The sequence below is a fragment of the Pogona vitticeps genome, chromosome 2 (genome assembly GCF_051106095.1).
Source record: "Pogona vitticeps strain Pit_001003342236 chromosome 2, PviZW2.1, whole genome shotgun sequence".
Lineage (NCBI taxonomy): Eukaryota > Metazoa > Chordata > Lepidosauria > Squamata > Agamidae > Pogona > Pogona vitticeps.
Window position 1 is genome coordinate 234,754,513 of NC_135784.1, and position 15,946 is coordinate 234,770,458.

General features: G+C 40.0%; 1 protein-coding gene across 1 annotated transcript in view; it reads left to right on the forward strand.

Moving 5' to 3' along the window:
• The window catches only part of ALDH1A1 (aldehyde dehydrogenase 1 family member A1), a 31,154-nt gene extending 18,541 nt beyond the window's left edge, over positions 1-12,613 (forward strand). The window contains exons 8-13 of the mRNA XM_020798635.3: positions 2,270-2,372; positions 2,982-3,166; positions 4,491-4,655; positions 6,406-6,563; positions 8,749-8,823; positions 12,057-12,613. Of these exons, the coding sequence (XP_020654294.3) occupies positions 2,270-2,372; positions 2,982-3,166; positions 4,491-4,655; positions 6,406-6,563; positions 8,749-8,823; positions 12,057-12,129 (759 nt within the window). The 3' untranslated portion in view covers positions 12,130-12,613. The remainder of the gene's footprint in view (positions 1-2,269; positions 2,373-2,981; positions 3,167-4,490; positions 4,656-6,405; positions 6,564-8,748; positions 8,824-12,056) is intronic.
• The last annotated feature ends 3,333 nt before the right edge of the window (positions 12,614-15,946 follow it).

Genomic DNA, 15,946 nt, shown 5'->3' on the forward strand with positions numbered 1-15,946 from the left:
TGTGTGAACTTGCAAGGTGCCCTTTATGTCCTAAGTGTCAGAAGACACAGAATAATTATGTCCATTGAAAATCTCCAGTTCACTGAAATCATTTTCCATCCCAACTCACTGTGAGGGATACTAGACAAAAATGCTTTGTCTCTGTTCCTTCATGAGTGAAAAGGGCTTGAGCAGACCTTGGAATGTTACTTTTAAGAAACAACTTGTTGCATTATTCATTACTTGGCTTGGATATAACAGCATCACAATAATACTCCAGTTAGCACTCAGGATACATTCCTTGAATGTGGAGTGCTAACGGAAACAGTGATAAACAAGATCATTGTAACGTACTTTATTGGACAGATGAAAATATAAATGGACGTTTGAGCCGCTTTTTAAGTCTGTGCCATTAGGACAGGAGGAGAAAGAAGGGGGAAAGGCAGAAGAAATGCAAAAGAGTGAGTGTGTGTTGTATGGAAGGAGGGAAAAGTAAAGAAATGAGAGAGAGAGAGAAAGAGAGAGAGAATTCCACCATAGCCACCTTGTGTACTTGGTGCCTTTGCCACCTTTACTGTGTGGAGGAGTAAGGAGGGGCTACAGGAGAGTTCCTTACTGATCAACTGCTTGTTTGCCTGCTTGTACACACATGTGTATATCTATAGACAGAATGTGTGTGTCTGTCTGGGAAAATTTGTGTGGAAGTGAGCTGGGGAAAGAGAGAGAGAGAGAATAATAATAATAAATAATTATTTGCAGTTAAGTCAATTCTGACCTTTGGTGACCCTCTTCAGGGTTTTCTAGATGGAGAATATTTAGTTCACTATTCCCTTCTTCTAGGGCAGTGGTCCCCAACCTTGGGCCTCCAGATGTTCTTGGACTTCAATTCCCAGAAATCCTGGCCAGCAGAGGTGGTGGTGAGGGTTTCAGGGAGTTGTAGTCCAAGAACATCGGGAGGCCCAAGGTTGGGGAGCACTGTTCTAGGGGCACCCCGGGACTGTGCAGCTTACCCAAGCCCACACAGGCTGACTCTACTTGTAGGAGGCACAGTGTGGAACCAAACTCCTAACCTCTGACTCCACAGCCAGACACCATTGAGCTAACCAGCCAACACAAAGAGAGAGAAGGGGAGGGGGGAAAGGAGGGCAATTTACCCCAACCAAAAAATGACTGATTGATTCTTGAGAGGGTGCTAAAAAGTGTGTTAGAATGAAAACAGTGCAAAATGGGGCAGTGTTAAATGAGGTGTTGTTGTTAATGTTGCTGCAACAAAGGAAAGTAATGAGTACATTGGTCATTATGAATACATTACTGTCTGCTACCATCACCATTGCACCAATGAAAAATTCAGGAATGTGCTCTCTTCTCCTAAAAATGTCCCCTGGTTTGGTAGCCTAGCCCATTCAGCAAGTATCCCCCAAATGCTGTCCTTGAAGTTCGCAATGGACATGAAAGCAGAAGAGGAGGATTGAAACAAGGATAAAATGCAAAAATTCTTACATTCCTTCTGCTCCTTGAGAGCCTCATGGTTGCGTGGTTAAACTGCACCAAAACTCTGCTCATGACTTGTGTTCAATCCCAGTGGATTCAGGTAGCCAGCTCAAGGTTTCAAGGTTGATAAATTGAATACCCTGCTCATTGGGGGAGGGCAATGTGTAGCCTGCATAACTAAATTGTAAACTGCCCAGAGAGAGCTTTAACTACTATGGGGTGATCTATAAGCAGCAAGCTTTGCTTTGTATCACCCTAGGAAAAAGAGGCTAGTAGAGGCAGACAAGGGTACCTTTTCATTTGGCACAATTGAAATAGTTCTGTTTGTCTTCAAAGTACTAAAAAAGTACTAAATTATTTTAATTTTCACATCATTTATCAGAAGCATTACTGTGATGCTTTGGAAAGCTAAAAGAGGGATTTCTACTTCCTAATTGCCTGTATTTTGAAATACACCCCCCCCCCCAATTAAGCAGTTGTTATTCATACAAAGTTATCTCATGCCAGACTAGATCACACATTGAAAAAGTCACTTTTCTGGACTATCATTTCCAGAACCCTAGAAGACTAGGGCTCAAAAGGAACTTTTCCAAGCTTTGAATATGTTATCCTCTCTCTCTTTTTCTTTCACATACATACGTACACTCGCACATAACGCTGTATACAAACACATTCCTGCATTTTGCATTTGGAAAAACCTATAGATGTTGTTGTCTTAACAAACTTCTTTGATGCTAAAATATCCAGTTAAATTTCTAATGGTTTCATAGACAAGTATTTTCTTTGTGTTATCTTTCAGGTTGGCAAGTTAATCAAGGAAGCTGCTGGGAAGAGTAATCTGAAGAGGGTCACTCTGGAACTTGGAGGGAAAAGCCCCAATATCATCTTTGCAGATGCTGATTGTGAGTTGCTTATTTCTGTTCGATAGTCTTTCATTTAAAGCTTGGCCTACTTACAGATAACAAATTACTTATAGGTAATTCATTTTTGCAATAGCAAAGGATAGTGAAGATATATACTGTATTTCAATGATAACTTAAAAAGAGATAACTTTACGCTTTTTTTGGTGTAACTGTAACTGTGTGTTTTGTAGCAAAAAATGAAGTTGGTAAGAAGAGGAGGAGTTGCTTTGTAGAACACAACAATGACTTTTAGAATTCAGACTCATTTTCTGTTTTAGGAAATGGGAGAGAATAAACTTGTCTAAAAGAACTCTAACAACAATAATCTACCACAGCTTGTAAAAATTACCTTTATAGACCACAATTTATAGGTGGCTATGCTGTAATTTTAAAAGTAACCTTTTTAAAGTTCTGACAATTACTTGTAGGGAGCCTTGGAATTATTATAGCTGGTAATTTCTGAAAAACCATTTTCCAAACACTGGTGTCTAAACAACAGAATAAATAGAATAGTGTGACTGCGTAACAACCACAATAATTTAAAAAGGAAAAAGGACTCTATGACAGTAAATAACATGTTGGCCTGATTATGTGTGTATTCTTTTACAGTGGACAGTGCTGTGGAATATGCACACATCGGAGTCTTCTTCCATCAGGGGCAATGCTGTATAGCTGGATCTAGGATTTTTGTGGAAGAGCCAATATACGATGAATTTGTACGCAGGAGTGTAGAAAGAGCTAAGAAATATGTACTTGGAAATCCCCTCACTCCCGGAATAAGTCAAGGTCCTCAGGTAAGCTTCAACAGTAATATTTTGTATCAGGGTTTTCACAGCCACAGGGGGATTCAGTACATAGATTTCCATTAACTAGGTTGAAATATCACCACTACAGACAGGTCTTTGGAAAGCAGCCTTATAGGCAGCTTCTTCTCCCTTCAGTTCGACTGCTCCTCACACTATACAGCTTATCCTTCCAAGCAACTGTGCTCAGAGCCATAGCACTGCTGCATGTAAATCACATTCCCATTCTTCTTAGCATTTCCCAGTGTCTCTAGGAATCTCCTGATTTCCAGCTTTTGCTGAACTCCCCTGTTTTATTTCCCAGTCTGCTGAATCTGTTTAGGCTACTTTGAGGGAGCTGGCCTCATCTACCTTTTGATTAGTGATTCTATCACACTGTTGATTTTGACCCCTAAGTCCAACCCTGTAGGGAGGGTACTGAACCCCATCCTGATGTGTGACACTTTGACAAACAGGCACAAATACTTTGCTTTCCCCACTGAGAGAATTAGGCTAGGCTCATTTTTAGATTTCTGGGTTATAACACAAAATGCGATGCTCTCTCTGTTTTTGCTCATTGATGAAAAGACCTCCTTATCCTATGAAATCAATATTGTAACAGTGTATCTGTACTGGACTATAGGAGCTTCAGACACTTGTAGTTTAATGAGGAACTCTTAATTAAGAAGCTTTCAACTCTCTTTGGAAAGACATAGGTTTCAGTTTCACAGCTTGTAGTTTAGTTATCATCTAGCTATTGAAGGTAATCTATTTCACAGCAATGTGTTTGGGGGAACAGAAAGAGCCCATGTCCACTAAGCAGGCAACCAGTAAACACAGACCTGTCCTCCCTGGAAGGAGTCTATTGCAATAGAGCAGTGGTTCCCAACTTTGGGTCCCCAGATGTTCTTGGACTAAAACTCCCAGAAGCCTTCATCACTAGCTGCGCTGGCCAGGATTTCTGGGAGTTTTATACCAAGAACATCTGGGAAGCCAAGGTTGAGAACCACTGCAGTACAAAAAGTAAGGAATGTGGGTCCTCCAGATGTTGTTAGACTGCAACTTATGTCAACCCAGGTTACCATAGCTAATGGCAAGGTACCTTGGGGGATTGCAGTCTAACAACACATGAAGGCCTCACATTCCCAATCTCTGCTATACAAAACTACTGTGAATTTGGATCCTACTGAAACATTACAGTCCAGCATCTTAATGGCACGTTGTTGCTTCATTTCTCTCTGCTAAAGAGTTTGTTTCTGCTTTGTTAATCTTAAGGCCAAAAAAGTGTCTTTGAGGGAATGAGTTACACGTGCAATATATTTGTTTTTCTTTTTAGATTGATAAGGAGCAACATGATAAAATACTGGAGCTGATTGAGAGTGGGAAAAAAGAAGGTGCCAAACTGCAATGCGGAGGAGGCCCTTGGGGAGACAAAGGCTTCTTCATCCAGCCCACGGTTTTCTCTGACGTGAGAGACGAGATGCGCATTGCCAAAGAGGAGGTGAGCAAGAGGAGAACATTCTGCCTTTTTGTTATGTTCCCATCGTTTCCCAAGATGTGCATTCTTTTAAAAAAATAGAACTCACAAATTTGAATTCATTTGGCAATATGTTTTCCCTTAATTCTTGTCCTAAATAAAATAAATATGTTTTTAAAATACATGTGTTAGATTAGATTAGCTAATATGTTGCCAGTAATGTGCAGTTTCAAAGGTCTTCTGAAATCATAAAATGTCTTCCTAGGATTATGTTTTCAAAGGGAAATATATAAAGTTATCCTCCCTGTATATAGAGCCAGCCCGACCACCAGGCAGAGTGAGCCAGGGACCTCCGGAGTAGTGAAATAATGCTAGTGTTAAAGAGATGTGACTCATATTGTGCAGTTGCAACCCAAGCTTGTGTTTTATGTCTGAGAAATCAAGATTTACCAAGGAGGAAGGTCCCCGTGGCCTGAGGACCAGTCACAAACCAGAGGAAGCTAATTTGCAAACGGAAGAAGGTGTGAAAAGCTCCTGCTGTGCAAATCATTCACAATTCAGCCCTTAGAAATTTTTCTGTTTTAATGACAGGATATTGCTGGCCCCATGATACAGAGTATCATAAAAGGATGGCAAATTCTTAGTCATTTATCTCATCACACGCTTTTACTTTTAGTATCTTGATTGAAGGGCAGAGACATTCATAGGATTTTCTACTTCACCTGCCAAATACTAACCAAAGTCAGCAGTGTCAGTCTTTTTACTTAGGTGGACAAGGGAGGCCATCTGAAGCTCTACTTCAGGCAGCAAAATGTCTTGGGTTCGGCTGATTTGCATTCTTTGATATGTTTACAGCCCCCTAGATAGCTTTGACAGAGGCAATCACCACAGCCCAATAAAAGAAATGTGTGTATGTGTTTATATATAAGTCTCCTGCAGCATACACAGATAATGCACTTCTGCACATGAATTTGCAAGAGCTTTAAAGGATTAGCTTTTGGGGCTACAATTCCTAGAATTGCCCAGAGCCAGGCTGGCTAGTTGTACTCCAAAACATTAACTTTTCCAAAAGCTGTTCATTGGAGCCCTACTGAGATCAGGCAAAGAACTATCAACATCCCGGTCCAGGTTATATGAGCTGCAGCTCGATCAAGACTAGAAGCAGCAGGAAAAGAAAGTATCACATAACTGGCTGTTAAAAAGGCAGGACTCCCTGTTTTGCTCCTTATTCTACATTTCAACGCTGTTAGACTTCTTGTACATTGTCCATCTAGATGCCACCATCCCCCTTCTCTTCCCTGCAAAGGAATTCTAAGACAGACTTAGAATTCCTTCTAAGGCTCTTCTGGAGTAGAAATATTTCGACCTGGACCACTGAATAAACTCAGGCAACACAGATTGGCCTTCATTTGTACCTCACTTGTATTTCTGGAAATTGATGGAAATTGCCATGCTAGCACTATTATTTCACTGTGACAAGTTAAAGTATAATCTGGGAGGAAGACTAGGAAATGGGAGTCCTCCAGATGTTGTTGGGTTGCGGCTCCCATCACCCTTCATTATTAGCTAGAGGTGTGCAGATTTGTAACCCCTCTCAGGACTCCCTCAACAGCAAATCTGCATACCTCTGATTTCCTGGCTCTGCTGGTCAGAGCTGGTGGGTGAGTTACAACAATGCCTTTCCTTGGTTTGGGGGGAAACCAGCGTTGTTTTCATGTTTTTTCCCCCCTACATTTTTGCCTCACAAGGTCTTGTATGTTTTTGTCTGAAACAGATATTTGGGCCAGTCCAGCAGATCATGAAGTTCAAGAATATAGATGACGTTATCAAAAGAGCAAATAATACTCACTATGGTCTATCTGCTGCAGTATTTACCAAAGACATTGATAAAGCTCTGACATTTGCAACTGCCCTTCAGGCTGGAACAGTGTGGTATGTATCCTTGATGCTGCTCTTTAAAATCTGACCAACCTTACTTGGAAGAATTCCTACTATATGTTTTTTTCATATGGATCCATAGTTACACAGACTGAAATCCTGTTGCTCAGCATAGTAAGTCACACTAGATTAGGCTTATTGAATCAGTGGGGGTTTGGTGAATCAACTCTTCTATCAGTTCCATTGATTCAAATGATAAGCCTACTCTAGGTTTCATGTATGTTTGAATCAATCATGTCCATGTCTGTGAGTTTGAAGTTTGACTATGCCCCCTAAATAACTTGGCCCCTGTGTATTCTCAAAGGCTTTCACAGCTGGGATCGGCTGGTTCTTGTGGGTTTTCCGGGCTGTTTGGCCATGTTCTTAAGGTTTTTCTTCCTCACATTTTGCCAGTCTCTATGGCTGGCATCTCCAGAGTCAGAACTCTGTCTGCGCTCTGGTGCAGTTTGTTTGGATAGTTGAGTATTTTTAACTGTGGGATCAGCTTTTGTCCTTTTCAGGAGATTAGGTGACTATGGTGATCAGTGTTTTTTTTTGTTGTTGTGGGTGTATTGTTGTGATAAAGTGGAGAGATTATCTGTCATTGTGATTGATGGGTGTCATTAGCTGGTCTTTTCTGTGCAAGGATCACTGGTCCTTGTGGCTGGGCAGAGTTCATTGACCTTTTCCAGGCTGTATTTTTCAGTGCTGGGAGCCAGGCTTTGTTGGGTTTTAAACTTTCTTCTTTTTTGTTGAAGCTCTGCTGGTGTTTGTGGATTTCAATGGCTTCCCTGTGCATTCTAACATAATGATTGCTGGTATTGTCCAGTACTTCAGTATTTTGAAAAAGAATTTCATGTCCAGCTTGTTTTAGGACATGTTCAGCTACTGCCGATTTTTCCGGTTGTTTTAGTCTGCAGTGTCTCTCATGTTCTTTGATTCTGGTGTGAATGCTGCGTTTTGTGGTTCCAATATATACCTGTCCACAACTGCAAGGTACCCGGTATACTCCTGCAGTGGTGACGGGGTCCATTTTGTCCTTTGCTGACCATAACATTTGTTGTATTTTTGTGGTGGGTCTGAATCCTGTTTGCAGGTTGTGTTTTTTCAAAAGTTTCCCCATGCGGTCCATGAGCCCTTTGATGTATGGCAGAAATACTTTATTTGTGGGTGGCTGTTTTTCCTCTTCAGTTTGGAGTTGTTTTCTTGGTTTGATGGCTCTTGTGATTTCCTTCTTGGAATAGCCATTTGCCTGTAGGGCCCAATTCAGATGGTTGAGTTCAGTGCTGAGAAATTGAGCTTCACAGTTCCGATTTGCACAGTCTACCAGTGTTTTGATTATGCCTCTTTTTTGTCATGGGTGGTGGTTGGAGTTTTTGTGTAGGTACCGGTCTGTGTGGGTGGGTTTTCTGTAGACCTTGTGTCCCAGTCGGACGTCAGTTCTGCATATGACCATGATATCTAAGAAAAGGAGTTGACCCTCTTTTTCATTTTTTCATGGTGAATTGTAAATTTGGGTGGATGCTGTTGAGATGGTTGAGAAAGTCTTCCAGTTTTTCTTCACCGTGGTTCCAACTTGTGAAATTGTCATCCACATATCAGAACCAGACTGTGGGTGCAAAGGGTGCCAAAGCCAGGGCCACTCCATCTGTCTATTCATAGAATTCGTTATCCCACTGAAAATAGCTGGTCGTTAGGCAGTGTTGGAAAAGGGCCTTGATGTCTTCTGGAAAGATCTTCTGGATGAGTGTCATAGTGTCCTTTATTGGTACCTGATTGGAATTTCATAAGCAAGATCATCACCCTAAAACTCAACCCTGGGGACAGACTGATCAGCTTTGACATAGTATCCCTGTTCACCAAGGTACTGAGAAACCAACTTGGCCCCTGCTTGACCTCATCCCTTTCCTTTGGCTCTTCTAGTTGTTCTGTCAGCAGGCCTTGCGCAGCAGAACAGATCTCCTGGCAGGTGGCCCTGTGGGGAAATATTAGATATCAGCCAGCAAAGATATTTCTGCTGGTGGAAGAGTCTTGTGCTTAACGCTAATCCCCTACAGCCACCTAGCACATCTTTGCCTTAGGACGGCACTGCCTGCTTTTAAGCGATTTAAGAGGTTTTGAGTTACAATTACAAAAGGGTGAAATTAAAGTTTTTTAAAATGCTAAAATCTTCATATCTCTTTTCCCTTTTAATCTTCAGGGTTAATTGCTATAGTGCAGCATCTCCACAGTCTCCTTTTGGAGGATTCAAAATGTCAGGAAATGGACGAGAAATGTAAGTGAAGCCAAAAGGAATGTTTTGTCTTCATGCTCTCTGTATTTCAATTATCTGATTTGGCTTATAAGAAAAAGAAGTATGCATATGGAATAAATACAAGGAAATGTTAGTTCATGTACAAATTGATCATAAAACTTGGGCTATGATATAATGATCACAGACCAGGTTCAGCAGAATTATTTACAGTTCTCTATCTAATCGTGGGCACTAGTTCCAGAATTATTTTTTTTCCCCTCTACTGAGACAAATAGCCAGAATGTAGTTGTCAGGGAGTGATCACACAGGGAAATATATCATGCTTTCAACTGCATGTGGAACAGTCCAGTGTGATTGGTTTCCTGGCAATTGTACAGTCTACTGCGAATTATACTCTAGCCCCAACACAATCCTTTTTGGTCCAGCTATAGAACTACTACTTTATGGGACTGGGCTGGAGTGATTCCCTGACAAAAGGAAGGACCACTTTAAGGAAGATTGTTCCCTGAAAAGTGGCCTTTTCCAGTGGGATTGGGCCTTTCCTATTGTTTGATCATACCCTTAGAAAGAACATGATGTGCTGCGCAATGACATTTCTTGTAAAACAGCTCAGGTATGGGTGCACTACAGTTATGTCAGTCTGATACCACTTTAATTTCCAAGTCTCCCTTCTATGGAATCTGGAGGCTGGTAGTTAGTGGGGTTCATAGAATTATGTTGTAATTCAGAAGGATTTTCTGGAGCTCTCTAGGAGAGAAGCCTAAGTGCCCCAGTGAAATAGAAATCCAGGATTCCATAGGAGGGCATCATGACAGCCAAAGTGGCATCAAATTGCTATGGCTATATAGTGCAGATGTGGCAAATACAGTTCTCTGACACCATATCTTCCATCAAAAAAACAACAACAACACACCAAGAAACTAATTTCACATAGGAAGTGGGTAACTTGGGGATATGTTTCTCAAAGAGCAGTCCCTACTCCCCAATATTACATATAATATCCAAAGCTGGATTTTTTTCCAAGCCTCTTACAGTGTGGAATAGTGGTCCACAGTCCCAAGGGAAAGAAGTAAATAATCCTACAAGGGATATTTATATCAGTTCTTTGGATCCTGGATCATATGCTGGTGGAAGCAACAATCGCTCTGTAAGCATAAACAGGGATCTATAGGCAACTGTATATCATATCATATACACCATATTTGAAGCCGCCCAGAGTGGTCGACCAGACCAGATGGGCAGGATATAAACAAACAAACAAACAAACAAACAAACAAACAAACAAACAAACAAATAAAATAAACTCTGTGTAATAGAGATGTGTATAATCTTTTCCAGAGGGGTTCGGCAGTCACAATGGTTGCATGGCACAGTGTGATTAGTTGTAGGGACATGCAGAGTAATTTAAAGTTGTGGGTTAGGCAATGCCTTTATTGAATCACTAAAAAGTTACTGAGGAGTTTTCAAGCTCTCCAGATTTCTTTTCCTTAGACAAAATAGTATAAAACCATTAAGGCAGAAAGGCAGAAAGTCCAAAGCGTTGTGTCAAATGTAATGTCCATGGCTCATCCAGTCAGGCTCATCCAGTCAGACAAAATGGAGTTTTCAGTTCTACATGAGGCAGAGGAAACAAAGGTATCAGTTTGCAGGCACCCCACTGAAGACAGAAATGTGGTCTGGCCCCCCACAAATATGGCAATTGCCTTGCCCAAGGCCTCAGACTTCATTTGTAGCCTGGAGCAGAGAAACACAGAGCTGGTGTCAGCTTTTGCATCAGCAAAATGAGAGTATGTATTTCGATATTGCACTAAGTTACTAGGTTAGGATGGTATTAGATTACTGAATTACAGGGTGGGGGCTTACTAAACATCTGGTTATAGCACAGCTGGGTAACATACCACTAGCTTTTTGCTCCTATATGTGAGGTTCCAGGAGAAAAAGGGTCTTTTCATGCTAGGGAAAAAAAGTGATGAGATTTGTAGATAGAGAGTAAAGTGGATTGTTTCTCACTGTTTCTTGAACATTTGGTTGTCTGACTCACAGTGCAGCAAACCAGCTGCTGTCTGACCAATCAGGGAAGTGAGGGGTTTGTCCATTCATTCCAACTTCCATTTGGTTTTGCATTTCCTGTTGGGATGGGGTGGGGGAGTGCTTGTATGATTTGATCCCAGTTGCCCAAAAATGAAGCATGAAATTTAGAAAACATTAGGAAAGAACCTTCAATGGATTGTAAAGTGGTAGGGAGTGCTGTCTAAGTAACTGAGAACATGATCAGTAGTAGGCACAGTACTATTGATTATACAGCCTTCCAAATATGCGCTGTTGTTTTTCATTAAAAGTGGCAATAAAATTTACTGAAGTGATATCAAGATTGATTTTATTTTGTTAAAGGGACTGTCTTATTGAACCAAAATGAAAAGATTACTCCTTATGCAAATATACAAGAATAAATCATGGCAATTCTCTGAACCAATCCAGAATCCCCACCTATACATTACAGTAACTGTTTTTTTTAATAACATGGATCTAGACAAAACTGAAGTTTCTGTGCCTTCTTGACGAATGAAGATTGTTTCTGAGAAACTGGTTTGTAATCTGAAATAGTACCTAACACAAGCTATATTTCCCACCTAAAAGGAGAACAGCTGTAAATGCATGTGGCCAGAGGTGACTGAGAGAGCATGACTTGGCCAACAGAAACATACCCTGCAAAGGCCCATTAAAGGCCCTGTGGAAATGGCTAGGAAGTATGTTATTTAGTTAGTTTATTTTGTACTTTTTCTTCATTTGAGCTCCAAGGAGCTGAAGGTAGCGTGTTTGGTTCTTCCCACCCCACCCCTCAGAAGTGATAACAGACTCCAGGGCATCAGTGAGCATCAAGGGTGAATAGAGATTTGAACTTGCTTCTGGAAGCAAGAAATCCCATTTATTTGCATTCATTATCCTAGCTTTGTTCAACCAATCATTCTACCAAGTTGAAATCTCCCATGTAAACAGCAACTTCATGGTTAAATTTTCAAAAGTAGCCCATTGACCTTAACATTAACATTTGAAGGGCTTTCCCAAGCCAAAGCTGGCCAGCCTATACATTGTCACAAAGAACAGCAGCCATAAAGAATACGACATCTCTGGCTGTCAGCCTCTCTGTGACATTTGAAGAATGAAAATATACTGTCATATGAACATTTTGGCTCAGAAATGTAAATACTATTGTAAGAGATATGCTTACAGTCTCTCTCTCTCTTTCTTTCCAGGGGAGAATATTGCATTCATGACTATACAGAAGTCAAGACAGTCACAATCAAAATTCCACAGAAGAATTCGTAATATCATTTCCAGGGTTGAGACTTGACAATGTCAAAGGCCAACTACATTACAAAATATTTTGTAACAGAAGCTTTCATTAAAATTTTATTTCTGTCTGTAAGAACAAATGATTTTGCAGTTATTAGCAGTAATTTTTTTAAAAATATTGAATCTGTTTAACTGAGAAAGGGAAACGTTAATATGATAATAAATCAGCATGCTTTGAATCTACGTGAATTTTTAAGTGGAAAATGTGGAAAATAAATTGCTAACTGATAATATTTACACAATTTGAGTTAATGTGTTGCTACGGACTTATGAGCTGCCTTTCCCTTTATTGCTAACTTGGCAAAAACACTTATATGTGGCTATAACAGAGATACTTTCATTATGAAGAAATAAGCAATCTTCTGAAACATGCTACAGCTTTGAATCTGTTCATATTAATTTCCGTACAGAATCCTCTGGATGCAACCTCATTAAAATCTATTTCTTTAAATGATTACTCCATTTTTGTTTTGTTTTCTGTCATACACTAGATTTACCACTATAGTATGTAAATATATACAGTGGTGCCTTGCTTAACGGCGATAATCCATTCCAGGAAAATCACCGTTAAGCAAAAACATTGTAAAGCGAAAATAAAAACCCAATTGAAATGCATTGAAAACCTTTCAATGCATTCCAATGGGCTTAAAACTCACAGTCCAGTGAAGATCCTCCATATGGCGGCCATTTTCGCTGCCTGCATAGCGAGGAATCCATCCCTAAACATTTTGTTTCTTTTTTGTTTCTTATGCTTGCACAGACTAACATAGCTACTTTTTCAAAAACTTCCTTGTCTCTATGCATTTCCTTGTAACACAGGCTTACCATCCCAGTCTGAACTTGTCTTCTATTTAAGTTCTCATACTGATTCTGAAATTCTGAAGAAGCTTTCTCTCCAAATACTCCAGAGATGACTTACACATCCATGTAAAAATGAGAGAACATCATTGGTTTTTGACTTTCCTTTGTATCTAAACACATTGCTCTTTCTATAGTTCAGGTTCCTTAGCCCTGAGCAAGAAACTTGGCTAACATTATTGCCTAACAATATTATTTCCTTTGAATGTCTTCAGAATTCTCAACTGCTGAAGGTTTAAACTAAAAAATTAAAAGGCTAACTCACACACACCCTCACACATACCAACATATGCCTTTAGGGCTGACTGCCTTCTTACCCCTATAATGGCAAAAATAATTAAAGGCAAATTTATATACAAGGAGTGATATATGAACACAATTAACAGATAAAGCAGGAGAACAAGAGCATAGCAATTAATACCTCCCATTATTACTCCCTATCATTTATTATGCTTATGTTATTTCTGTGCCCTTTGGCAGCGCTGTACTTTGTTCCAACTGATCAAATTAAAATTATACATGCTGAGGGAATAAATTGCAGAACTATTCCAGCTGGCCAATTTACCCTAACAATTATCTATGGTATATTGAGTGGGGGGCAAAAACGTCTCATTTCTCTAATTAGAATATTGTTGAAATTATGTTTGGGATCCTAAGTATTTAGAGAAAGGCATTAGGTGTTTAAAATGGTTCATAGATAATTGACCTCCCATAATCCTGAACTAGAGACACAGAAGATGCAATCCTGTGGACCTCAGAGATTGGGATGTTGCCAATCTGGCAATCCAACGGAGGGGTTCATTTTGCGTGACTTCAGAATATGTCATTTAGAGACCACAGAAGCATTCCCTGCCCTGCTCTCTTTATCTTATATTCTATAGATCTCCTGATGATGTAATTCACACATTAGCCTTTAAAGTCATCACAAAATTTCTACACTGTCAAACACACAATATTTTGAAGTGGTTGCTGAAGGACCTATCCTATGACAGCACAAAAGTCCTCCGTCTGTGACATCACATGGACATGACTCTAGGCCTCAGGTTTCAGCCTTATACTTCAAAGAATGGGAAACTGCTGAGCCGGCAAACCTTTTTCTGTTTGTTCTAAATTTAGTAGGATTATTAAATGCATGCATGCATGCATGCATGCATGCATGCATGCATGCATGCATGCATGCATGCATACATACATACATACATACATACATACATACATACATACATACATACATACATACATACATACATACATACATACATACATACATACATACATACATACATACATACATACTTTATTGTTTCTGGCCATAGACCTTTACAACGTACTGACTACTATAGCATATAAAATCCAATTAAAACAGGTAATAACCTTAAAACAATTAAAACCATTAACACCATTAAAACCAATAAAACCAGGTGTAAGAATATTGTCATAACACAGAACATCAATCCATTGTATTCAGCATTTATGTGGCATTATGATCCCTGACAAATCGAAGCCTCAGGTTCTTAGCTGCTAGTGCAAATTGTGCTACAGCATATGTAATGTTCAACTGTGTATCAGCGAGCAATCCTAGTACTGTTTCAGTGATGGTACAGTTAAAATACATCTGAATGATGGGTGACAGAAATCTTTCTCTAAGATTTTTGTAGAGAGGACAGAACAATAGATAATGAGTTAGATCCTCAATTTGGTTGCAGCCAAAAACACATTTTCGTTCCTCAACTGGGATTCCTTTATATCTCCCTTCGAGGAATGCTGAGGCCATCTGTCCAAATCTAAGCTCTGTAAAAGCTCTGCGAATCTAGGGAAAAGTCAATAACTCAAAATAATTTGTTTTTGCATGATTCACCTGAAGTTGGGGATACCAAGTAGAAAAACGGGACCCAACAATAGCCGCCCTATCCTGACTTTCTTTTTCAAGTTTGGGCAATGAATAACACCAGCATAGTGCTTTGGGAACATAATGATCAATATCTGACATATTAACTTTAAAAAATAGCATTCCAAGCTTTGTGCCCCTGCATATGAAAGCTATTGCAACAACCCTTTGGAGATCATGATGTTTGACTATGAACATTCATACATTTTCCACCCTGTCACCACAGTACCGGAAACTTCATCAGTCCTAACCCTCCATGGGGCTGAGTTTCCTGTGGTGGCACAGAAGGGTGACACATGGGAGGATGGCATTCCACTCATGTTCTCCTTGGGGCCTGATCCATCTGGGCTCTTCTTATGAGAGGAGTAGGAATCCCTGGCTAACGCAAATACGAGTTGTTGCAAGTCGTATTGAAAGTCCTGCAATGACTATGTTTCTTTCAGTTGCAATGGTGCCTCTGGGGTAACCCAAAGGTGAGATGTGTTGTGGGTGATTGAGAGTGCAGATCAGAGCTTTGGATCAAACATGGAAGTGAGTGAAGAATGAACTCCATATCAATATTCAGTGATTCCACACAGTAAAATAAATGGGAAGAGATATGCAGGATTACTTATTAGCAGAATTTGGCAGATCTACGGAGGATTTCCTGACACATTTAGAATGGGTTTTATGTTTCATACAACACCATTCTTTGGCAGAAACAGACAAGTGGCATTAAATCTAGAAATATTTATTGCTGTAAGAAATGGAAGCAAATAAGAAAGAACGTTTCTCTTTCCATGCTAGATGAACTCAGTTGCAGCAGCATTTCTTTGTAAGCTACATTTTCATCACGTATACGAGAATATTGTTTGGACATGATAGATGCCACAACTGTGAATGCACTCAGAAGGGAGACTCTAGCCTCCTTTTATCACAGACCTCAAATTTCCACTGCTAGGTCTGAAGAGGAGAAGAATCCTGCTCACGTGTAGGCTTTACATGCAGTCAAGAAGCCACATTTACCAGTGTGTAGAGCCTATGTGTGAGCAAGAATTCTCCTCT